Source organism: Physella acuta, unplaced genomic scaffold, assembly GCF_028476545.2.
Source record: "Physella acuta isolate Inbredline_101_S28 unplaced genomic scaffold, ASM2847654v3 ptg000171l, whole genome shotgun sequence".
Classification (NCBI taxonomy): domain Eukaryota; kingdom Metazoa; phylum Mollusca; class Gastropoda; family Physidae; genus Physella; species Physella acuta.
In genome coordinates, this window is record NW_026731690.1 from 272,501 (window position 1) to 296,274 (window position 23,774).

Here is a 23,774-nt window from a genome sequence, read left to right on the forward strand (position 1 = left end):
TTAGGCCAATACATATATTAACATGTTAATAGCTATTAACAATAAATCTTAGAAAAAATACGTGTGTGATATCTATGCATGTTAACTCGCCTGTAATTGTGATATTCTGGTATCGACTCTCCATTAATACATCATTATGTGAATTAACGTATATCGCAGTGCAAAAGTACAAGCCTTCGTCTGGACATCTAGCGTCCCTGATCGTCATGTCTATTTTCATTGTGTTTCTATTATTTAGTCTGTAAGGTAATCCATCTAACCGTCCAGAGAATTCAAAAAACCACGTTTTCATAGATGACGATTCTGGTTGAAACTAAAATAAACGTTAACATATAGATACAAACATGCAAAAACACACCCATACACAATAATATTTATATTCCCATCCACATCCGCATCCACGCTCACACCTAGAACCACATTCATATTCACGTTTTTATTGATATTTATAATTGTATTCTAATTCGTATTTATATTCATATTCATACTTATAAACATAATATTCAAAATATATTTATTTATTTACTATAATTAAAGAAGCGAAACATGCTTTTATTTTTAATATTTTAAATAGTAGTTTATTATCAAATATTTAAAGAAATGTATTTATTTTCTTACTTTAACTTCATTTGTACATAAACTCTTGTTATTTAGACGTATTTTTTAAATTTCATATATAAGTATCTTATCAAAATCGTAGATCCGTATAAACTTTTGAGCGATTTCCGATAACCGGAAGTGGTACTTTTCCTACTTTGAATTTTTTAAAAGCCTATAACTTGAGTATTATTTCAGATAGATAAATGAAATTTCACATATAAGTAAAAGATCTAATTCTCTACCCTACCTTCTGTCTAATTTTGAGTAATTTCCGTTGACCGGAAGTACTAATTTACGCTATTTCCGATTTCTCAAAAAACGCATGTAAATTTATAAAGTACTAATAATATTGCGCACTATTATGCACATTTTGTTTTGGCGTTCGCTTGGTGCGCAATTCTTTTTTCTATGAGATTTTATTCTATTTTAAAAGTTTAAGTAATTAAAAATCATGTCTACATTCCAAGTTATATAAGATAGTTCGAGAAAGTTTAGGGGAGATCACTCCCGGTTTATTTTAATCTGATTTCAAATTTTGATGAGTATTGCTATACTTATATATTTTTAGTCAGATTTAAATACGTAAGGTATAAACTATGTCAGAAACATATTCCTTTTTCAATCAATTCAAATATTAACTAATATTTAACAATTACTTTTTTAGAAAACATTAGTCAGACTAATTTGGAATAATTTTAAAAATGGTACATTCAATTATAAGCACTGCCCGTTAATATTACAAGGCTTTATAAAAACCAATTTTCATTAATATACTGAAAATAGATGAAATGTTGTTGAACATCGTTTCGCAAAAACATGATACATTCTAAGTAGAAGGCGTTCCTTACACTTGATTCATATGGCGATGTAAGCGTGTTGTAATCCGCTAAAGTAGTTGGCTCTTTAGTTCCATCTGTCCTTGCAATAGTCAGCCTTAAAATTGTCGTTGCATTTGTTGGAACACCAGCACGTGAAGCGTCACATGTCACAGTAAACGATGTTGTTACATTAACCACATTTTGTTTGAGGATTGTTTCACTACGCGGCTGACTAGCAATAGAAAGTAAAGATTAACACATTCTAGCTGTATTAACATTAGTAAAAAAAAAGCTAAACTTGCTAAACTTGGGCTCTTCATTTAAATCAAAAGCTATGTATTTGCTTTTGTCTGCCGCCTTTATATGAATCTTTCTTTCGGGCACCAAGGGGGCCAAAGTACAATGGAAATCTAATTTCTGTAGAATATATATACTTTAACAATGTCTTTCCGCCTACCAAAGATTGCAGTGCTTTACCCCCCCCCCCCCCCCCACCCTTGCCAACGGAGAATTTTTTTTGAAGAAACATTCTGGCTAGCAAGTTAAGTTTTCAAATATAACTCCTCATAGAATAACTATTTTATCTAAAGTAATGCCCAATGTTGACGTTTGAGATTAGTTACGTTTTGACCGACCGTTGAAAAGTATTTAAAATAATAAATATTTAAATACTAATATAGTTAGAATAAAATGTGTACGGTTTGTAACATTAAAAAAAATCAAAGTTTGTTTTGTGGTAATCCATACCTTGTATAGGCTGACTCTGTCCCTGAAAATATTGCAACCATTACAGTAGGGTGACGCCCAGGGTTTTAAACTTCTTTTTAATACAAGATGACAATAAAAAAAACCACTTCATTTATTTATCTTTAATATAACACCGCCTATTAATGATCAAAAGTAATCGGTATTCTAAAAAATGTTGTTTTTTTTAAAAACGCGTTGGTTTTTAAATGGCTATAATGGTTTAGGACTGTTGTGACGCGAATGAATGTTCTGTAGAAATGGGTGCTAGAGTTATTTCCATTAACACGGCTGGCAAAATGAGCTGGCTTAGTTGGCTATTGTTTCGATCAAGTTAGTTTTTTAATGAATTTTGTTTTACCCTGCCAAATTTTTTTTAAATTAGTGACATTAGCTTAGTACGACGTTTTAACTTTACCGTGGCCTAGCGGTAGAGAGCTAGACCGGTAGAACTGCCCGGAGCCCAACCAGTGTCCCAACTCTGACGAGTACCTGATTCTTTTTAGGGGAAATAAGGCGGATGGGTATAGTGATGACTACAATATCACTTTATATGGCGAGGTCACTGAAACGGATGAACTCTACTTCATCTGCCCGATTAGTCTTTGGCACGAACGGGAAAATATTACGAACACGACCCATCTGCCCGACCCACGTTTTTTGTCATCAAATGTATGTAAATAGTTATTTTCTACTTTTTAGTCCACAAGAAAAACGTGGTTTTTTAAAAAGTTTTTTTTAAGTATTTTATTTTCTCCTTTTTAGTCCGTTGCTACACATGAAAAACGTGGTTTTTAAAAAAGTTTTTTATATAGTTTATTTTCTACTTTATCTAATGACTTGATTAAGTATGAATTGACTAAGTGTTTATAAATACACGGACTAAAAAAATCTTGAGCGACCTGGATTCGAACCTGGGTTGTCGCGGTCACAACGCGAAGTACTAACCACTATACGATCACGGCCAGCGCGCTCACATCGATTGGGGCCGAAGTAACTGTGTCAACAAGCCTCCAGTCTTGTCGGTATCTTTAGAAATCATGTCCTCAATTTTATGGTCCTTTGGGCGTAATTAAATTAAGCTAATTACGGTCTCTAATTGCTAGTTTTTATGATTGCATCTGAAATTGTTAGGCGAAAGTAACCTGCATGCCAAATTTCAGATCATTAGAGCAATCAGAAGTGGGCTAATTTTCGATGTCAATTTTAACAACAAACACATCCACGCGAAGCTGAGTTAATAAAAACGTGTTAAAATGTACAAAAGGCAAGTTTATATTTGACACTAATCGTCCATAGTTGACGACAATACAAAAAAGTATGCAATCAATAGCCTATTACAGTAAAATTTAAAAATATTTTCACTGAATAAAATAGTTTACGTTTCACAAAAAAGACTAAAATGAAATATTTGTTTTAAATCTTAAATAATTTTTAGTTTTATAATACATTCAAGATAAGTTATCTTTCAAATTTTCAATATAGTTTTTACTCGTATCTTTTTATATGCAATATTCAGTACTCCATTCATTTAAATAGTCACATGTATCGTATTTTTACTTGTATAAAATTTAATTTGCTATTTTATCTTATTAACATAGTGACATCAAAATACCTTTTTTATTGTACACAGTAATGTTCCCAAATATTTTGTCTTTATTGTTTTCTGTCACTACACAAACATACATGTAGCCATCATATTTGTCTTCTGTTTGAAACTTAAGTGTTGACGAATATAGGTACTGGACACAGGTTGTCCCAGAACTAACTTCCACAGGTTCAACAACTGATCCAGAATATGGCGTAAAGGTGTTAAAGTTACTTAACCTGCTGCCAAACATCCAACGAATATTCAGATCTTTTGGTCCCTTCAATAGTGTATGGATATATATTTTAAAGAACAAGTTAATAATAGCAATATTATTATCATTACCCTGAGTACATTGTGTAAACAATATTTAACTAAAGATAAAATTAACTGTCAAACTAATTCAAACACAGATTATAAAGGTGCAACAACTATCACAGATGCAATATAGTGTATGTAATGTAAACATTATACTTCAGGTTGATACTAAGTTGAAGTACGAAGGTCCTTACCTCGATAATACAAGTGACATCAACGTCAGAACCAATTCGTATAACAGACTGAAATGGGCGTAGTCCAATTTTATCCCGAGTATTTGAATACAGCGAAACAAAAACAGGGCGTGCTAGTTAAAAAAATAAATATCTTTAATTTAAATATCTAGTTTTAAATATGGCTTACATTTAGAATTCGGTTAGTATGCCTATTATTATTGGGGTTATGTAAATGGCAACATAATATTTTCTTCAAATACTTGAGCAAAGCTAGGCAGAATGCATTGCAAAAAAAAATCTATAATATACTGTGTATATTATGTAATGTAAGTAGGTAATTAGAAGTACAAATCTCTACAAACACTCGCCTTTAATCGTGAGATTCTGGTAGCTATTTATTATTGAAACATTTTTATTAGAATTTAGGTATATGGCAGTACAAAAATACAAGCCAGCATCTGTACATTTAGCATCATAGACCACCATTTCTATTTTCATTGTGTTCCTGTTCTTTGGCTTATTTGATGTTCGTTGCAAGGTTCCAGAAAAACGAAAAGCCCATTTTCTTGCGGGGAAAGTTTGAGGTAAACGCTGAAGATATATATATATATATATATATATATATATATATATATATATATATATATATATATATATATATATAATATACATGTGTAAAGAAGTGAAAGCGTTACCTTAGCCTCGTATTGAGTACCATTATGTCCGTATCTTGCTAAAGGTTTAAGCTGTTGTGTACCATCTGACCACTCAATCATCAGCGTCCGAACTGTTGTAGCAGTTGTTGGAACACCAGCACGTGACGCGTCACATGTCACAATAAAAGTTCCTCCAGTCTCAACTACACTTGGGCTGATAAGCTGATCACTTATTCTTTGACTAAATAATATACAATATATTTGTTTAATTAACCCATATTCTGCTAGCGTCCCACTTATTTGACGCTTGTAAAAAAAATTGCTAAAATTTATTAAAAACTAGTTAAAACACAAATTGTGTTTCATTGTATTTGAAAATGGCTAGACTATTGAATTTGTGTGTGTTTTGTGAAAACAATTAATTTAGAAAAATGTTATAGTGCCGGATTTGCAGGACTTGTCAAAATGACGGAAAAAAGAAAACATGCGTACAGGAAAATGCAGATCTTCTAAAATATTAACATTTTAAGTGCAAAATACATTTGACACTTGTAGCAGTACCATATTTCTATCTGATAAGAATTTAAGAATAACAATTTTTTTTTACTGCTTCGTTATATCAAGTGTACAACAAGCGTCCCATAAGTGGGACGCTAGCAACGAAAGGCCCCATGTAAATTGTTACACAAACGTCACATTTATTGGACACTAGTGAGAATCACAGATGCAAATATTTATGTTAAATGGTTATTTATAGTGAAACAATTGTTGACTTTGTTAACTGTTGACTTTGGGGTGTTAAGTAGTATTTATAGATATTTAATTATGACCTTGAGCTATATTTTCTTATATATTATTGTATTAAAAAATTGAAAATATTGGAAAACTTACATTTTATTTTTAAGTTTTCAGAATTAAACTTACTGAAGAATTTAATACCATTGAATACAAACTAATTTAGTATTGCTGTAAATTTACTAGCGCGTGATATTAAAATTATAACAAACCAGAATAATAACAATGGCCACGATTTAGGTGAAATGATTCAGTCATGGGGGTTGGTTAACTCTCTTCATATAAGAGAGCTTAAGCTACATATAGCAGAAATGTGAATTAGCTGTGTACAGTTGTCATGCCCCAATAATATTCCCCTCCAAGGGTTCCCGATACCAGTTTTACTTGTTAACTTTTAAAGGAGATTCCTGGTGTTAGATTGGGAGCTGTTCGCATAGTGAGGTGCATACATGGATGAGAGCCATGAACACTCAATACAAGCCCCCAGAGACGGATCCGTGCCCTAGAAATAAGATGTCTGTTGTCCTAATGTACGCCTGTGAGGGGGGCGGGGGGAATAGCGAGGGTAACAAAAGAGAAGATGGCTGGATGACATCTGGGACTGGACCGGATCATATTTTGCAACTTCACTGAGGGCAGAGTTTCTTTCGGGCATCATTTCGGAGGAGAGGGGGGGGGGCTCTGCCCCCCAGAACAAAATGGAATTTATATACAAAACATACTTTTACCAATGTACACCCTTCCCCTGAAATTTAAGTCCCCACCCCTGAAAATTTCAAGTACGCCCCCCCCCCAAAAAAAAAACAATTATTTATATTTAATTATATTACAGTTTCGATGAATAATAACAATATTTGTGATCATGTATGTATAATTAGATGTACTAGTCACAGCTTTACTTATTTCCAAGTGTTTTTCACTTTGATGGATGCTAGATTGAAAGAAAATTAGACTTTTGAACATAATTTTTGCATTTTAGACCATGGTATGGCTAACCCAATTGATCATTTTCAGTATTTTTAGCTGTCCTAAACAATGTAATCATTGGTCTAACAATACAAAATCAGTATACCGTTTAATTTTTGCGTGATTAGCCATATTTCGTGATAAATGAATTTATTTTTCAATAAATGTACATGGGGCCGTTCGTTGCTAGCGTCCCATTTATGGGACGTTTTTTTAAAAATCGATATTTAAAAAAGTATTGATTTTTAAAAAAAATCCATAGTCATTCCTTCATTCAGTGCCCAAAAGCTAAACCATATCAAAAAATTATGAAAATTTGAGACCTTGGGATAATATTGGTTAATTAAACCAGTAGTTATTTACTGCAAGTATAGAATGCTTACATTTCATAGTTAACAGGGAGTGTAAATAATTTAGGTGAACATTGGTGAAAACAGTAATAAAACGGTTAGTTTAGGTATTCTCATAAATTAAAGACAGTAGAGGTGCAATTCGATATCTTTTACTTTCTTTAGACTAAAGATCTAATACACTTAATGTAATGCAACATTACTATGATTTTAGTACGTATTTTACACATCTGTTAACTTATTTTAAACAGATTTTAATTAAAGCTGTAAAACAAAACTAATCAAACCCTAAAATTGAATTTTCAAATAACTCAACTCATCATAGCTCTCAGTTTGTTATATTAAAAGAAAAGCATTTATGAGAAAATCAATACAAACTAGAACAATTATATTGTTGTCATTCATACCCAGTATGGGCTGCCTCTGTCCCTGAAAAAAATTTTAAAATTGTTTTTGTATTTAATTTATTTACACTTGTAAAAGAGGGTAAACATGAATGAAAACGGAGATTAAAAAAATGGATGCTAAAAATTTATGTTATCAAAACTTTACTAAAATAAAAATGTTGATTTTCACGATATCAATTATTGCGGAATTCTGTCATGTATTGATTAATTTTGGACTTGTTTAAACCTCCAACATAATATACTCTATTAAGAACGCAGGAGAAGAAGAATTAATTTTATACATTTCCTAACTACCTTAATTATTATCTAAATTGCATGTATCATTAAGTTTTAATTAATTTACAAAATACTGTTAGCCCGTTTAATATCACAGTTTAAGCGTGACATATAAATACCTATTTGTGTAAATATGGTCATGTTCCCAACAACAGTGTCCTTGTTGTTTTCTGTAGCCACACACACAAACATGTAGCCATCATAATTGTATTCTATTTGAAACTTTAGTGTTGACGAGTGACGGTATCGGGAACAAGCTGGTTCTACCTCGACTCTCTCAAATTTTGGGTTTAGTGCAGGGTATAGAGAAATGCTACTGAAATCATTTAATTTTCCAATTTTCCATTGAAAGGTTACGTTGTTTGATCCCTGAAATTATAGTCAACTACAGTAGAAACAATAATACAGACATGAATTATACAAGAGTTTTGGTGTAGATGGGAATGGGGTGATTTGTATTGTCAGTGTAAATACACAGTTTAATAGATAGATTTTTAAGTAAATAAAATATAAGTTAATTAATTACTTGACTATAAAGTTAAAACTATTCCATTATATTGAAATCTGGATGAGATATACTTAACGGCTGTGATGTGGAGTGGGACATTTTGTCCCACTTCTCGCCAAAGTTAGTATTTTTTTTTACATTTAAAAAATATCTACGTTATAATTAAAATAAAAAAAAAAAAAGATTCTATGAATAAAAATAGAATTTAACCTAACCATAGGAAAGTCAGAATAAATAAAATATAGACGCTGTCTAAGGGATTGTGAAGATACAAAATAATATTTTTAAAGAACTTCTTTGTGCAGCTTAAACTAACTAATTACTGGCGTAGGAAGTATGTTGTTGTTAAGATTAGTTTATGATGCTCTGTTTTTTGCGGGTACATAGAAATTTTGGTCTAAAAATATTCTGATTTTCACCACTTTCCCCTACATATTTTAATGGCGTAATTTATTTATTTTTGTTGTTATTACAGCTGTTTTAAATGTGACTGTACTTACTTCAATGCTGCAATATATAGTAACATTTGAGCCAGGTCGATGAACGGACTCAAATCGTCCCAGTCCAGTATTATTCATGGGATTTAAGTAGAAAGACATTATTCTTCCAACTGTTTAAATTGAAAATATTATGAGGCTAATGTATCTGCTTTTTAATCCCCTAAAATGTGCATTTCAAAAAGTATATTTCAAAGAGTGCATATCAAAAAGAGCATATCAAAAAATTCATTTAAAAAAGTGAATATCACAAAAGAAAATCATATTTCAATTTAAATTGTTACGCCGATAGTTTAGGCAACAGAACAATATGGTCCTTATTAAAGACAGGTTTATTTTCAATACATTCTTCACTTTTTAAAAAATGTTACTATAATATTATTTAATTATTTTAATTTTAATAACTCTTGTAAAAAAATTATCATTCATATTTGTTACACAGTAAAAGCCGTTATTTTTAAAAGTCGATTGTATACTGCAGTTAATATGTTCCGATTCAGAATGAAATATACTTGCCTCTGATAGAGAGATTCTGGTAAAAGCCGTCTGATTTTACTTCATTATCATTAGGGTTCATGTACGTCCCTCGACAAATGTAAGTGCCGGCATCTGCACATTTGGCATCACGAACAACTAATTCCATTTTCATCGTGTTCCTGTTTTTTGGCTGGTCTGCTGTACCTCTTAGGCTCCCTTCAAAATTAAAAGTCCAGTTTCTTACTGGAAGTGAAGGTGGTGGATACTAAAAATAAAAGAGAGAAGCTGAGAAAGTCCGTTTTAAATTATATATATATAAATATATATATATATATAAATATAAATAAATATATATATATATATATATATATATATATATATATATATATATATATATATATATATATATATATATATATATATATATATATATATATATATATATAGGAAAAAATATGTGATATTAGTTTGTATTGATGTTGAAAAATAATAATTATATAATTAGCATGGATTTATAATGTGCAGTGTAGTAGCCAAAACACAGGTATTTTAAATACCTTAAACTGATTTTATACGCTGAATGTAGGCTACTGTTAACTAATTATTATTTTTGATAATAACAGTATAGATGTCGTTCACTAAAAATTGAATCGGACGAGTCCGCCTGGGCCCCAGCAGGGTGCAATTTGGTGGCCCTTGTCTATCGTGTGAACGCTATGGCGTATACGTTAGCTTTAATGGGTGCGATAGGCTGTGGATAAGAAAGGTCACTGCAGTCTTTCACTAAATCGAATCTGGCTTGTCCTCTGTCGCCCCCACAGAGTGCTATGTGAATCCCCGCGCCTTTCCGTCAGCGCTTTGGAGACTATGTTCATTTTAAAGTATGCAATAAACTACGGATAAGTTTAAATTTTAGTCGTTCACGAAATCAAATCAGGAGCGTCCGCCGGCTTGCCAGCAGGGTGTGATTTGGCGCCCCGGGCTATACTGTAAACACTATGCGTTTATGTTTCCGTTTGTGTTTACATTTAGAGCTGTGTTTGCATTTGTGTTTCCGTTTGTGATAGTGTTTGTGTTTTCGTTTTGTGTTTGTGTTTCTGTTTTGGTTTGCTTTGCTTGTGGGTTCGGTTATGAGTTTGTGTTTTTGTTTTCTCAAACGTCCATATGTGCATATACACATTAATTGGAAAAGTAATATATTTTCTAAATACGGGTAATGCCGGGTGTATATATTGCTTAATATACACATAAGTCAGGGTTCTTTACAAATAGGTTTTTACAGAGGCTAGTGCAGGGCCTGACCGGGACGGCTAGTTTTAACATAAAAATTTGATAACGTTCAGTGTTTATTTTAATTGAAACGCTAGCCTTCCCGGCAAAGCCCTGCATTTGCCTCTGTGAAAAACCTATCTGTAAAGGACTTTTACTTGCGTGTTTAGTAATCAGCTTATACCCGGCAATGCCATTTATTACCACAACCAACCAAAACAAAAACACAAAAAAACGCAAACATAACACAAACGCAAACGCTATTACAAACACAAACAAAAACAAAAACGCAAACACAAACTCAACCACAAACGCAAAAACAAACACAAAGAAAACACAAACACAAATGCAAATAAAAAAGCAAACGAAAACAATCCAAATACAAACGCAAACACAAACCCGAACACAAACGCAAACATAAACACAAAGTGCTCACAGTCTATTCCGGGGCGCCAAATCGCACCATGCTGGAGCGCCGGCCAAACCGCCTGAATCAACTTAGTAAACGACTATAGTACCCCAACGTATTCTTAGTCTTTTACACTCACTTTAACCAACGTAGGTTACACAGGAAGGCCCGGGGCGCCAAATAAAACCTATCGGGGCGCCGGAGGACGCACTGATTCGATTCAGTTAAAGACTATGGGAACCTTTCTTATCAATAGTCTATCACAATAATTAAAACAAAATTATCCACCATAGCGCTCACAGAATAGCCCAGGACGTCAAATCGAACTATGACTGTGCGCTGGCGGACATGCTTGAGACAATTTAGTGAAAGATTATAATGCCCCAAATTTATCCGCAAACGGAACGATAGAAATAAACATAGTGGTCATGGTCATGGTCACGGTCATGGTCACGGTCATTTTATGGGCCAAAATAACCAACTTTTTAAATACAAATAAAAAATAATAGCGTGCGTTAGGATATATATATACCAAACAATCTATCTGTGTACGTGTACTCATAGGTGTTCGTGAGAATTTATACCTATGAAAAGATGTTACTGGCTCAGTTTTTAATTAAAATACTTACAGTTCTTTCGTATGGAGGTATAAATGTCCTAGAAATTGCTAAATCTGAATTTATTGTCCCACGTCTGTATGTAATAAATAAATTAGTAACTGTTGTAGCAGTTGTTGGAACACCAGCACGTGACGCGTCACATGTCACAGTAAAAGTTCCTCCAGTCTCAGCTACACTTGGGCTGACGATATCATTTCTACTGGTTTGTCCTTTCGCTAAAACGATAATCTCTCATTAATTTGTAAATATGCATACTATTACGAACACCACTATATCAGCCAGATAGCTGGCGAACGTACCCGGGTTCTTTTAGATGGTTATACACAGATGGCATAAAGCCCTATAAATGGAAGCTATCACAACAGTTAACGAGGACACGTACTTAACGTCTAGGGGATACACTCGATGAACTCCTGATGCCAACAACACATTTAATCCATATATAACTTTTAATATGTGTACAAATTCAAGGTACGACTCTAGCTTTATACAGAATAAAAGGAATGAGTAGAATATCAAAAACCCAACTTACAATTTGAGGAAAAAACACTATTTAACACTATCACAGGATATGGCACTCAAGAAAATCACCACAGCTTATACGACACTGCTTAAAGCACAAAATATTACTTAAAACCACAAGTAATAAAGGAAAAATGCTGCTTAAAACTATAGGCTACAAAATAGCGACACTCAAGGCTTTCTCTCTCAAAGATGTCTGGTCTGACTTGCTGCTACGGACTGCTGCGGTGGACTCTCGCAGAAGTGTGTGCGCAGACCCTTTGACACCTGAGGCACGGGGAGGTCACCTTCAAAACGCGAGACTATTGGTTGGGACAACTCTGATGTCCGAATCAACCAATCGAAAGTATAAAAGTATTGCACCACCACTCGTGATGGAAAAGTACTAGGGTATATGTCTTTTTTAGAACTATGGAAAATTACCTGGTGGTTGCACCACAGTCACTCATGGTTGAGCAATAAAAGTCAAACAAGAAAATTACAAGACCTAAGTAGGTCACATCCCCTCCCTTTTGAAAAGGCAGATTTGTCCACACAAAACATACATAAGGAACAAATCTGGCGTAAAAAAAATTCAACAAATGAAGCGAACAAAAATTTCAATACCAGGAGAAAACATCCCTGGAAATCAAAGGGAAGTAATTCAACCCTTTACAATACCTGAAAGGGGGATAACCCTTTCAAAAAATAATAATACATCAAAGTCCCTCAAACAGGGGTAATACAATATCTCCATGTGGATAAAATAGGTGGGAAACCCGACAGGGTAATTCCTTTATTTCAATGACTAGATACAACATCAACTGAGTCATAAGGTATATTTTATGATAAAATATTACATATACTGAAAAACCACCTTTAAATAAGGTTCCTTTGAAAATAATAAGAATCTTTAACAAGTTTGAAGCGTTAGGAAAAAAAATGTAACCTCAGACCACTCATTTTCATGAGACTGTGTAGATACTTTTTTTTTTATTTTTTATTTTTTTTAATACTTTTATTTGCAATTAAAACAAGTACATCAACATCACATTTTTTACATAGTTTCAAAAGAAAACGAAAGGTTTTAAACATGTACATAATGAATATTTACATGATGTCATGTATATGATTTTAACAAAAATTACAAAAGATGGCAGTAAAAGGGGTGAAGGTCAAATAAAAGTGTCAGAAGTCTGGGTGGGGAGTGGAAAGGATATTTTTCCGAGAATGACAAAGGGCCAGTGGAGCATTTTCAATGTAGGGAAACAAATTAAGTTGACTAGTTAAAAGAGTGTTTATTTATGTACTGGTCGCATTGAGTTTTCAAAAGGTTGCTGTGTAAAAAATGAGGGGAAAGAAACAAGATTTGGAACTTTAAAAAGTAAATGAATAGATATTCGAAATTGATGTTGGGGTGGGTGGTGGGGTCGTTGGAACAGTTAAAGGGAAAGTGGTGTTTTCATGTCTGAGGGTAAGTGGATAGAGGGGGAGAGGGGGGAGTGGGTAGATGTGTCTGACGAGGCGTGGAGAGGGTGACTGCGTGTTTTAAGGCAAGCCAAGCGTCAAATTTTGTGCTGTGTTATCTGACTGCTGAGGTGTTACCATTTGTAGTGTGTGGGTGGGGGGGGGGGGGAGGGTTTGACGAACAGATTTCTGTGTGAGCGAATTAGTAGGAGGGTGAAAGGTTGGTATGTTCAAGTCGGTGTTTATGTTTAGATGAATGTTTAGTACCGACAGGTTAGGGGTGGGTAGGCGTGTAGCTATCACGTGTAGGGATACAGTGGAGTTTTATAGATAAAAAAAATTGGTGTTCACATAAAAGAGTTAGTAAAGTTAACGAAACAACTGTAAGTGTTAATTTGGTGATAATACAATGAATACAAAAGGAGTACGGGTCATTGGGGTCATTTGTACGTTGTGGACCAAAGTACCTTACATATATGATAATAGTAATATAGTAACAAATGATAGCTTTACAATGTTTGTAAGCTTTATAAATTAAAAAAATACACAAAAAGCAACAATAGGAAAATGAAATGCCAAATGATAAATGATGCGACACAAAATGGGGACATGGGGGTTGAGGGGTGGGGGTTACATTGATGTTGTTAGAAATGTATTTGGATAATACATCATTGTCACTGTTTAACATAGTACTTCATCACAGGGGTGGTGGTGATGGGGACGAGGGGATGCAGTTTTGAGGGGAAATGTGATATTGGGATCATGAGGTTTAGGGGCGGGGGGCGGAGAGGGTGTGATGAAAGGGGGATGTGTCAGTTCGATTAGGCGTTCCAGGTGGCAAAAGCAGTGTAATATGTTCTTTACGTTTTGGTGTTGTTAATTATGGTATATGTGTTTGAGTGCTGTCATTGTCGAGTCGTCTACGATAAATCAAGTCTAGTACGTGTCCCGTGAACTGTACCTTGTCGTGTTTTGCTTTTATTCTGCTGTTCCAAATAGTCTGTCTATATATATCTACCGTCCTTGCTTTTTGCTCTAGGTCCGTCCTATCTCTTTGTATTGGGATTTTGTTTAGAGTTATGACTATATCGATATTGTAGGTCTCGTTTTTTATTATTTTGTTTTCTAGCGTCTTTTTCATGTTTTGTATGGTGGGGCATTCTAAATAGATGTGCGTTTCGGTTTCGGGTGTGTTTTGTCTGCATAGTGGGTGTTGAATTGTAGATGAGTCTGTAAGTTATTTCCCTGGCTTTGGGTGTGATGGTTCTGAGGTGTAGGTTTCTGAAGGTGTCCATTGTGTCTGTTAGAGCGTATTTCCTACACCATTGAATTCTGTTGTATAGTGGAGATGAGAGCTTTTGCACTAACTTTTTGTAAATGTTTTGTGACTTTTTGTGAACAAGTTTTTCGTTGTTTTTTAATATTTGTAAACATTCTGTGTAAAAGGGACTGTGTTTTCCTCCTTTGTAATGTGGAGTTGTATTATTGATTTTTGTAAGTTAGTTTAGCTGAATGCCTATATAGTAGTGAGCTAGAGGGTGAAAGTTTGGTTGGCTAATTATTCTGCTAATGTGTGTTAGTCTGAATGTATTGATTTTGGTCTGTATATCGAGCAGGTTTGTTCCTCCATGAAGTTTGTTTTGTACTAAAGTGTTGTGGCTAATGTTTGAAATTGTGGTCTGAAATATGTACTCTCTAATGATTTTATTCAGATGTTTAATTGTTGGCTTTGGGACTTTTTTAGCCGTGGCTATATAGGTACTTTTTTGGGATGACGTACCTATTAATTATAGATGACCTAGCAAAAATTGTTGTTGAGCTAAATTTATAAAGTGCTATGGTGTTTTGGATTTTGCTTAAGACTTGTTTCCATTCATCATCGTTGTTGGTGTGTGGGTTACTATAGTGGGTTATGCCGTAAAAGTTTTAGTTTGTTGGTACCTAGCATGTTTAGTGGGTAATTGGGTTTGTTGATCCACCGTCCAAGTCCCATAATTTTGGTTTTCATTAGGTTAATTTTTGACCCGCTACCCAGCCCAAAGTCAAGGAAAATGTCTGTTATTAGTATGATAGATTTTTCGGTTTGGAGCGTAAAAGCTGTATCATCAGCGTACGCTAGAATTTTTTTGTTTAATTGAAAAAAAAAGAAAGAAAAAAAAACTGTGTAGATTAAACAAACAAATCATCTTAACTAATCACAAAAATGTCACATGACCAATGTTGGTATTAAACAATAATTAATTTGTGGGCCACAGAGACTCACAGATCACTCAAGTGTCTAACCACTAGACCACTTAAGCTACAGATTACTTAAGTGTCGAACAACTGGACCACTTAGGTCACTCGACCACACAGGCCACCAAGGGTCATGGGTTCTAACGCGACCCTTGCCACAAGGGCCACACTTCTCGGTTCCGAACCGAGGAATCGAACCTCGGCCGCCGCCGTGGCGCGCCGAGATTCTAACCACTGCACCATAGGCTCGTGATGGAAAGGTACTAGGGTATATGTCTTTCTTAGAACTATGGAAAATTACCTGGTGGTTGCACCACAGTCACTCATGGTTGAGGAATAAAAGTCAAACAAGAAAATTGCAAGACCTAAGTAGGTCACAATACATTTTTAAAACATTTTTTGAATTAAAGTAAATATTATTGTATCAAACAAGAGCAATTGATTTGAACACAATTTGAATACTTACAAAAAAAAAATAACTTTTTTTAAAAAATGTCTTTTTAGACAAATTTATACGGAAAAGAAAAAAAATACAACCTTTTGGCCAACAAAGTATTGCCATCCCCAACCCGTATAAAAGGCAGTAGTTCATTTTGAAATGCATCATTATGCCGTCATGAAACATACATAGCACCAAATTTATAAATGTTAGTTAACCAGTCTTTTCGTTTTAAATGGAGTCAAGTCTGTGTTACAGTAGACGTGGCGTTGGAAGGCAGAGGTGATGCTAGTAGGAATACAGGGGGAGATTTTGATAGATTTATTCGGGAAAAATAAAGTTAACTCTAGTTGTCAGTAATGAAATAGCAATCATCATTAGAGGTATAGTCGACTCCAGAGTGTCAACGGTGTGGTCGAATGATAGAGAATACAACTGCTTACTCGAAGTTCTAGAGTTTGAATTTCTGTCCCTGAGTCCACCCAGCTCTGAAAAATACCTGACTCACTAGGGAAGTAGGAGACGGCTGGGTATAGTAACAATCAAACATTTTTTTTTCATACGTTGAGGTTAGTCAAACATGTGAACTCTACTTTACCTGGTACACGGACCGTTAGTTTCAAAAACTTAAATTTTCAGGGACATGTTGGCTCACTGGTAGAGCTTGCGACTGCTAACTCAAAAGTCTCGAGTTCAGATTTCGGGTTCGATGTTGTAGGATGCAACTGAGTCCACTCAGGCCAGATGGTCAGCTGATTCACTTTAGGGAAACAAAAGCGGCTGGGCATTGTGCAACCCGCACTATCACCGTGTATGACGAGGTCACTGAAACAGGCGAGCTCTACTTCATCTGCCCATTAGGTCTTGGACACACGCAAGGAAAATTGATGATCACTGTATCAACTACACAGTTTATTATGAAATAACATGGACATATTACATAATAGCCTCAGACGTTTGAAGTTGTGTGTTTTATCAACGCTAAGGAGTCGCCAGTAAAGTGCGACTCATTAATTGTAAATCCAAACCCTAGCCCTAACACCGCTGTACCTACGCCACTGTTTCACCACTAGAGCTCTATACTTGCCACGTCACCACAATTTATCCACAAGAAACAAATCTCTGTCTGAGTACACATCCATGTGGGTGGTTTAAAAGATTATAGGCCTAACAACGGATTAACCAACAGCTTTCAAGCAGCCAAATCCTAGATGTTTTTTGAGCCAATGATACAGGTAGCTATGTTTTGTAAAGTGTTGAGATGAAGATTAAACGATATTATATACTGAATGTATGGAGCATTATCGCAGCTTAACCAACATTCTGATCAGAGGCGTAGCGATAGGGGGGTGGGGGGGGGGGGCGGAGGGTGCGGATCACACCGGGTGACACCAAGGCAAAAAATAGTAAAATGTATAGAGACAAATTTGAGGGGGGTGCAAATCGAAAGTTTGAGGGGGGGGGGGGGTGCTGCAAATCGAAAATTGAAAGTATGTCCCCGGGAAGAGTCGCTACGCCTCTGGGGGGGGGGGTGGTGACACCATTAAGTGCCGCACCGGGTGACACCCGACCTCGCTATGCCACTGATTCTGATACATGAAAAATTAACCATAGGACTAATCAGACAGTACGGGTCCATTCTTATGGGGATGGCAACTCGAGATACAGGCAGGCTTTTTAATCACATTTTTTAAAAATAATTACGCTTTTTAAAATAGAATAGAATCTCGTAGAAAAAAGAACAGCTAATAATGAGTGTATAATAGTAATATTAGTACTTTATACCTTCATATGCGTTTTTCAACTAATTAGAAATAGCGTAAAGTACTACTATTCAAACTTTGAAAAAAGCAGAAAATTAATTGATGAACTCATTTGTAAAATTTCGTTTATCTATCTGATATAGTTCTCAAGTTAAGGCTTTTGAAAAACCTCATTTGGTTACCTGAAATTGCTACAGTTGAAGCAGAACTGCACATTTTATATAATACTTATGTATGAAATTGCATCAACCTCACTGTAACTATACTCAATGCATTGTGCCGACAGACACACATACATACACACACAGACATACGGACAGACTTACAAAGAGCGTTTTTTCGGACTCGATTACGCATAAAACGCCGAAATTTTGATAAAGCTTGATTTATAATTTTTTAGCTTGATTAATTAAAAAAGTCCCATATACTCCATATATGATGAAGTAGTGCCTACTGAGATGTAAACCGATGAAAACTGTCAAACTTTTATTTGATTTTTGTACAGGATTACAATTTATAAAAAAAGCAATATAAACATAAAGTGATATTTCAACGCCAAGGGTAGACAACCTTTGTCTACCCTTGGCGTTGAAATATCACTTTATGTTTATATTGCTATTTCAGTTACAACGCCTGCTTCCACCCCTTACCAATTTATAAAAATTACTCTGTACTCTGTATACGAGAAAACAAAAACAAAAAAAAAATCTGTTTTAACTGAAAGTATAAGTCAAATTTTATTTCGAAACCTTTATATATTTCAGAGACCTATTCTACCCTTTAATATTATTTCGGATAAATAAATTATGTAAAAAAAACTAAGTCAAGTATACGATATGTTTCGCCAACACGCTATGTGAAATCGTGGTCGAGACGTCAGTATGCTATCTAATCTGTCATTTCAGGGCTTAGTACTAATGCAATCATTATATTTTTGTTATTTTCCTACATAGATAGTCAACATTGGGAAATCCAAACTAGCCCAAATCATTGTATTCATTGTTATTATTTCGACTTTGGCTTTAATTAAGTATTCATTTGTTATTCCTGTTAGGTTATAAATAATATTATAAATTTTTGATAAGAGTATAAGCAAGATTTGCCACAAACCCACAATCAAATTACAAACACATAAAAGGTGGAAGGTGATACTCTTTGCCGAAGTTTTAAGAGCCAAGAATAATAGTATATTGTACCGAATAGATCATTTTTTGATTGCTTCATTCATAACAAGTACTAATACTGTAAGGGTCTAACAGTTAAGGCCACGAGACCTACTAACAAGGTAAAAGCAGTATAATACTGTATTGCTTTGTTGCTTGTAATTTAAAACTACAATATACTATTATCGTTATTGTTTTAAAGACACGACCACAAGTAGACCAAATAAGCTTGCGCCTTCGACAAGCTACACTCTAACCTAGCGGTTCTTAACCTTTCGGAGGAATAAAATAACCAGTTTCATATCTGCATTCACTCGAACCAGAAAAGTTCCCGATAGACTAATCTTTTTATAATCGCCAGATTTTGAAGAATGGAACCATAAGCAGATTTGTCTTGTTACTCTGTATTTATTTTTCTGAATTGTATTTTCTAGTAGACACGTAACGTATGCATGTTTTAACTGTTGAAAAGTTTATGATAATATCAAATTCGCTTCCTTGAATTAGGGATTTCAATTTATAAAATAAACCGGAAGCGATATCCCTTAAACTTTCTCGAATATTCTTATATAACACTACGGCGGATGGCAATTCGGGATATAGAAAATACTTTAATCCATTTTTACTTTCTCATATATACGAAGTATAGAGAAAGTCTTGTAATCGTGCACAAAAATAACATGAAATTTTGAAGTTTTCACCGTTTTACACCTCAGTCCTTCATCACATCAGGAGTATAGATGACTTATTTTAATCAGGCAAAATATATAAATACAAATATATAAAAATTTTGGCGTTTTGTGCGTTATCGAGTCGGAAAAACTGGACTTTGCAATTCTGTCCGTATGTCTGTGTGTATGTGTGTCTGTGTGTCTGTAAACACGATAACTTGAGTACCGTTACAGCTAGGTTGATGATATTTCATATAAAAGTATTTTATCAAAATCGTATCAACTTTTGAGCGATCTCCAATAACTGGAAGTGGTACTTATTTTACTTTGAATTTTTCAAAAGTCTATAACTTGAGTACTATTTCAGATAGATAAACGAAATTTCACATGTAAGTAAAAGATCTAATACTATACCATCTTTCAAATTGTGAGTCATTTCCGTTGATCGGAAGTACTTATCTACGCTATTTCCGATTTCTCAAAAAAACGAATGTAAATTTATAAAGTAGTAATAATATTCCGCACTATTATGTACATTTTATTTGGCGTTCACAGAGTCTATTGTAGTTTGACATCATTCATCCGAATGTCATGAAAGATTGGAGAGTTGATTAGAACACTTTTGTGAAAAAAAAATTTCTTCCTGGAGGGTGCGATTTTTCTCTATAGACGGCATATAAAAAATAAAAGTCGGATGCGACTCGACATAGATCATCCAAGTGCCATGACACTTTTTGGTGTTGATGAGAATAATCGTGGGAAGGTTTCCAAGAAAAAGAGACTTTCAATTTTGTACGGACGGTGCCCCGGCAGTGTGCGATTTGGCATCCCGGGCTTTCCCGTGAGCGCTATGGCGCCTACGTTTGTTTTAAACAGTGCCATACACTATGCATAAGAAGGGGCAATACATTGAATCAAGCGCGTCTGCGGGCGTTTTCGGAAAGTGCTCTTTGGCGCACCAGGCTATTCTGTAAGCTCTATGACGGTTACGTTTGTTTTAAACAGTGCATAAGACTATGCATAAGATGTGGTATTAGAGTCGTTTACTAAACAAAATCAGGTGCGTTTAACGGCGCCTCGGCAAGGTGCAATTTGGCGCTCTTGCTATTCGTTGAGCACTATAGCGCATTCTTTCGTTTTAAGAAAGACTATTGATAAAACGGGGCGTTATAGGCGTTTACTAAATTAAATCAAGCGCGACCGACGGCTCCTTAGCTGTGTGCTATTTGGCGCTTACACTGTTTGAATCTGATCCATGCTAAACATTAACAGTTTCTTGGTAGTCAGCTGATTGTATGTTTGTGACTCACATTTCTATTTGTATTTTTACTTTAAAATACTAACATTACATACCACGCAACGAAAAATAAATAAAATAACGTCCAATTAAAATAGTTTAGTCTTGTTTAATTAAATACATAATTTCGGCCAACTAACAGTTGTGGAGTAGATTAAAGATAACATTTTAATGGGTGTCATTCAAAGCCCACTTTAGTGTCGCTGATATCACTGAAAAAAAACTGAGTCTAGTAATGAATAAAACGTTTTAATGGTTACTTAATTAAAGTAAATGAAAAAAAAATTATTTTGGTAAAGAGCTATAAGATTATATATATATATTTATACATACTACATGTATATATATATATATATATATATATATATATATATATATATATATATATTGAGAATAAACGGTAATTATAGTTAAATTAATCAAGTATGGTAAAATTTTAATACAACTCTAATCTGTATATCTAAATGCTATTTTTATCAATAAAATATAGATTATTTGATAGCCCTTTATTTAAACCATATCATTTTAAACCCTTTTATTTAATTGAGGCTTACCTGTTTTGTGTATATGGTCAAATTCCCAACTATTATGCCTTTATTGTGTTCTGTAGCCACACACACATACATGTAGCCATCATACTTGTCTTCTGTTTGAAACTTCAGTGTTGACGAATGAATATACTGGACACAGGTTGTCGCAGAACTGACCAGCACAGGTTCAGCAACTGACACAGCGTTTTGTACAGGATATGGTGTAAACTGTTAAAGTTACTTAACCTGCTGCCAAACTTCCATTGAAAAGTTACGTTTTTTGGTCCCTGCAATTATACACTTCTATATAAGAAAATAGAATAAGATTTAACTACATGTATTTATAGCTTTAAATTATGGTTTGAGAGTTCAAGTCGTCAGGTAATATTGGGCCCACGCATTTAACGATATATCCATGTTAACCGTAGTTAATTTTACTCAGCGCAGCCACAAGCAGAAGTTCTTATTTTTTCATGTTTTGTCTCGTGGGCATCTTTTGATAGTAACTTACTAGTCCGTGACTCCTGAACAGTTTTTACACGATTATACTACACAAAGCAATTGACAAATATAAGTTTTTCACTAAAGAAGCAAACACACACAGCATATAGAATCCCTTTGAATCACTGTCCACAATATGCACACGATTTATTTGTTTTTAAGTTATAGTTAATGACATTATTAACGGTGAAAACAATGGCAATACTTACAGTAACATTACACGTCAAAGTAACATTAGATCCTGAAGGATTGACCGACTCGTATGGACCCCGTCTATTGGCATTCTGGGGAACTACAGTCAGGGACACAGGAACTACTTGGGCTGTTAATAAGTTTAAGGATTATACGCCAAATTCATTATTGTAAATACATGTGAACTTATAAGTGTCTCATTGTATTGATATTGTGTAAAAACGTTTACACATATTTACAACAACAGAAAATACTTGTCAAAAAATAAAATTTTCAAACACAGAGATATTTTACAAAAATGTTATCACGATTAATTAAACTGCCATTTAACAAAACAGTTATTAAATAATGATTGTAATTTGTTGTATCTAAACTCACACTATATGATGGAAAATTGGTGTGATGAAAACAGCATAAGAACATTTACACGTGCCTATGATTGTCGTAATGAATCAATTAGGTGAAGAAATTTAATAATACTAAAGTCCAAGGACGCGATAACTGTCTTTCTGGAGATGACAAACTTGCCTAGAATAGTGAGATTCTGGTAGCTCTTTGTGAATTGTAGAAAATCGTCGTTGTATGTTGCATTACAAACGAACAATCCAGCGTCAGTGCATTTAGCGTCATAGATCATTATTTCTATTTTCATCGTGTTCCTGTTTTTCTGATCGGATGTTTCTGATAATCTTGCAACAAAATTACAAGTCCAATTTCTTGCAGGTAGAAAATATGGAGTAAACTTAAAAGAAAGAAAACAAAGAAATATCATTTTAATACGAAATGGACAGTTGAATGGAACTTAGATGGATGGACGGATTGGTGGTTGGATGGATGGATGGATGGATGGATGGATGGATGGATGGATGGATGGATGGATGGATGGATGGATGGATGGATGGATGGATGGATGGATGGATGGATGGATGAATGGATGGATGGACGGACGGACGGACTGATGGATGGATGGACGGATGGACGGATGGATGGATGGACGGATGTACGGATGGACGGATGGACGGATGGACGAATGGATGTACGGATGGGCGGATGGACGGATGGACGGATGGACGGATGGACGGATGGACGGATGGACGGATGGATGGATGGATGGATGGATGGATGGATGGACGGACGGACGGACGGACGGATGGACGGATGGACGGATGGACGGATGGATGGATGGGTGGATGGACGGATGGATGGATGGATGGATGGATGGATGGATGGATGGATGGATGGATGGATGGATGGATGGATGGATGGATGGATGGATGGATGGATGGATGGATGGATGGATGGATGGATGGAGGGATGGAGGGATGGATGGATGGACGGATGGACGGATGGACGGATGGATGGATGGATGGATGGATGAAAGGTTGGATGGATGGATGGATGGATGGATGGATGGATGGATGGATGGATGGATGGATGGATGGATGGATGGATGGATGGATGGATGGATGGATGGATGGATGGATGGATGGATGGATGGATGGATGGATGGATGGATGGATGGATGGATGGATGAATGGATG

At 34.8% G+C, this 23,774-nt stretch overlaps 1 protein-coding gene across 1 annotated transcript in view; it reads right to left on the reverse strand.

The window, feature by feature from the left end:
• Window positions 1-8,801, reverse strand: part of LOC131936191 (uncharacterized) — a 12,911-nt gene extending 4,110 nt beyond the window's left edge. Inside the window, exons 1-10 of the mRNA XM_059293105.1 lie at window positions 8,703-8,801; window positions 7,814-8,063; window positions 7,419-7,440; window positions 4,940-5,141; window positions 4,607-4,835; window positions 4,263-4,375; window positions 3,778-4,030; window positions 2,166-2,187; window positions 1,449-1,650; window positions 91-313 (exon numbers count right to left, since the gene is read on the reverse strand). Coding sequence (XP_059149088.1) covers window positions 91-313; window positions 1,449-1,650; window positions 2,166-2,187; window positions 3,778-4,030; window positions 4,263-4,375; window positions 4,607-4,835; window positions 4,940-5,141; window positions 7,419-7,440; window positions 7,814-8,063; window positions 8,703-8,801 — 1,615 coding nt within the window. The remainder of the gene's footprint in view (window positions 1-90; window positions 314-1,448; window positions 1,651-2,165; window positions 2,188-3,777; window positions 4,031-4,262; window positions 4,376-4,606; window positions 4,836-4,939; window positions 5,142-7,418; window positions 7,441-7,813; window positions 8,064-8,702) is intronic.
• Window positions 8,802-23,774: the final 14,973 nt, after the last annotated feature.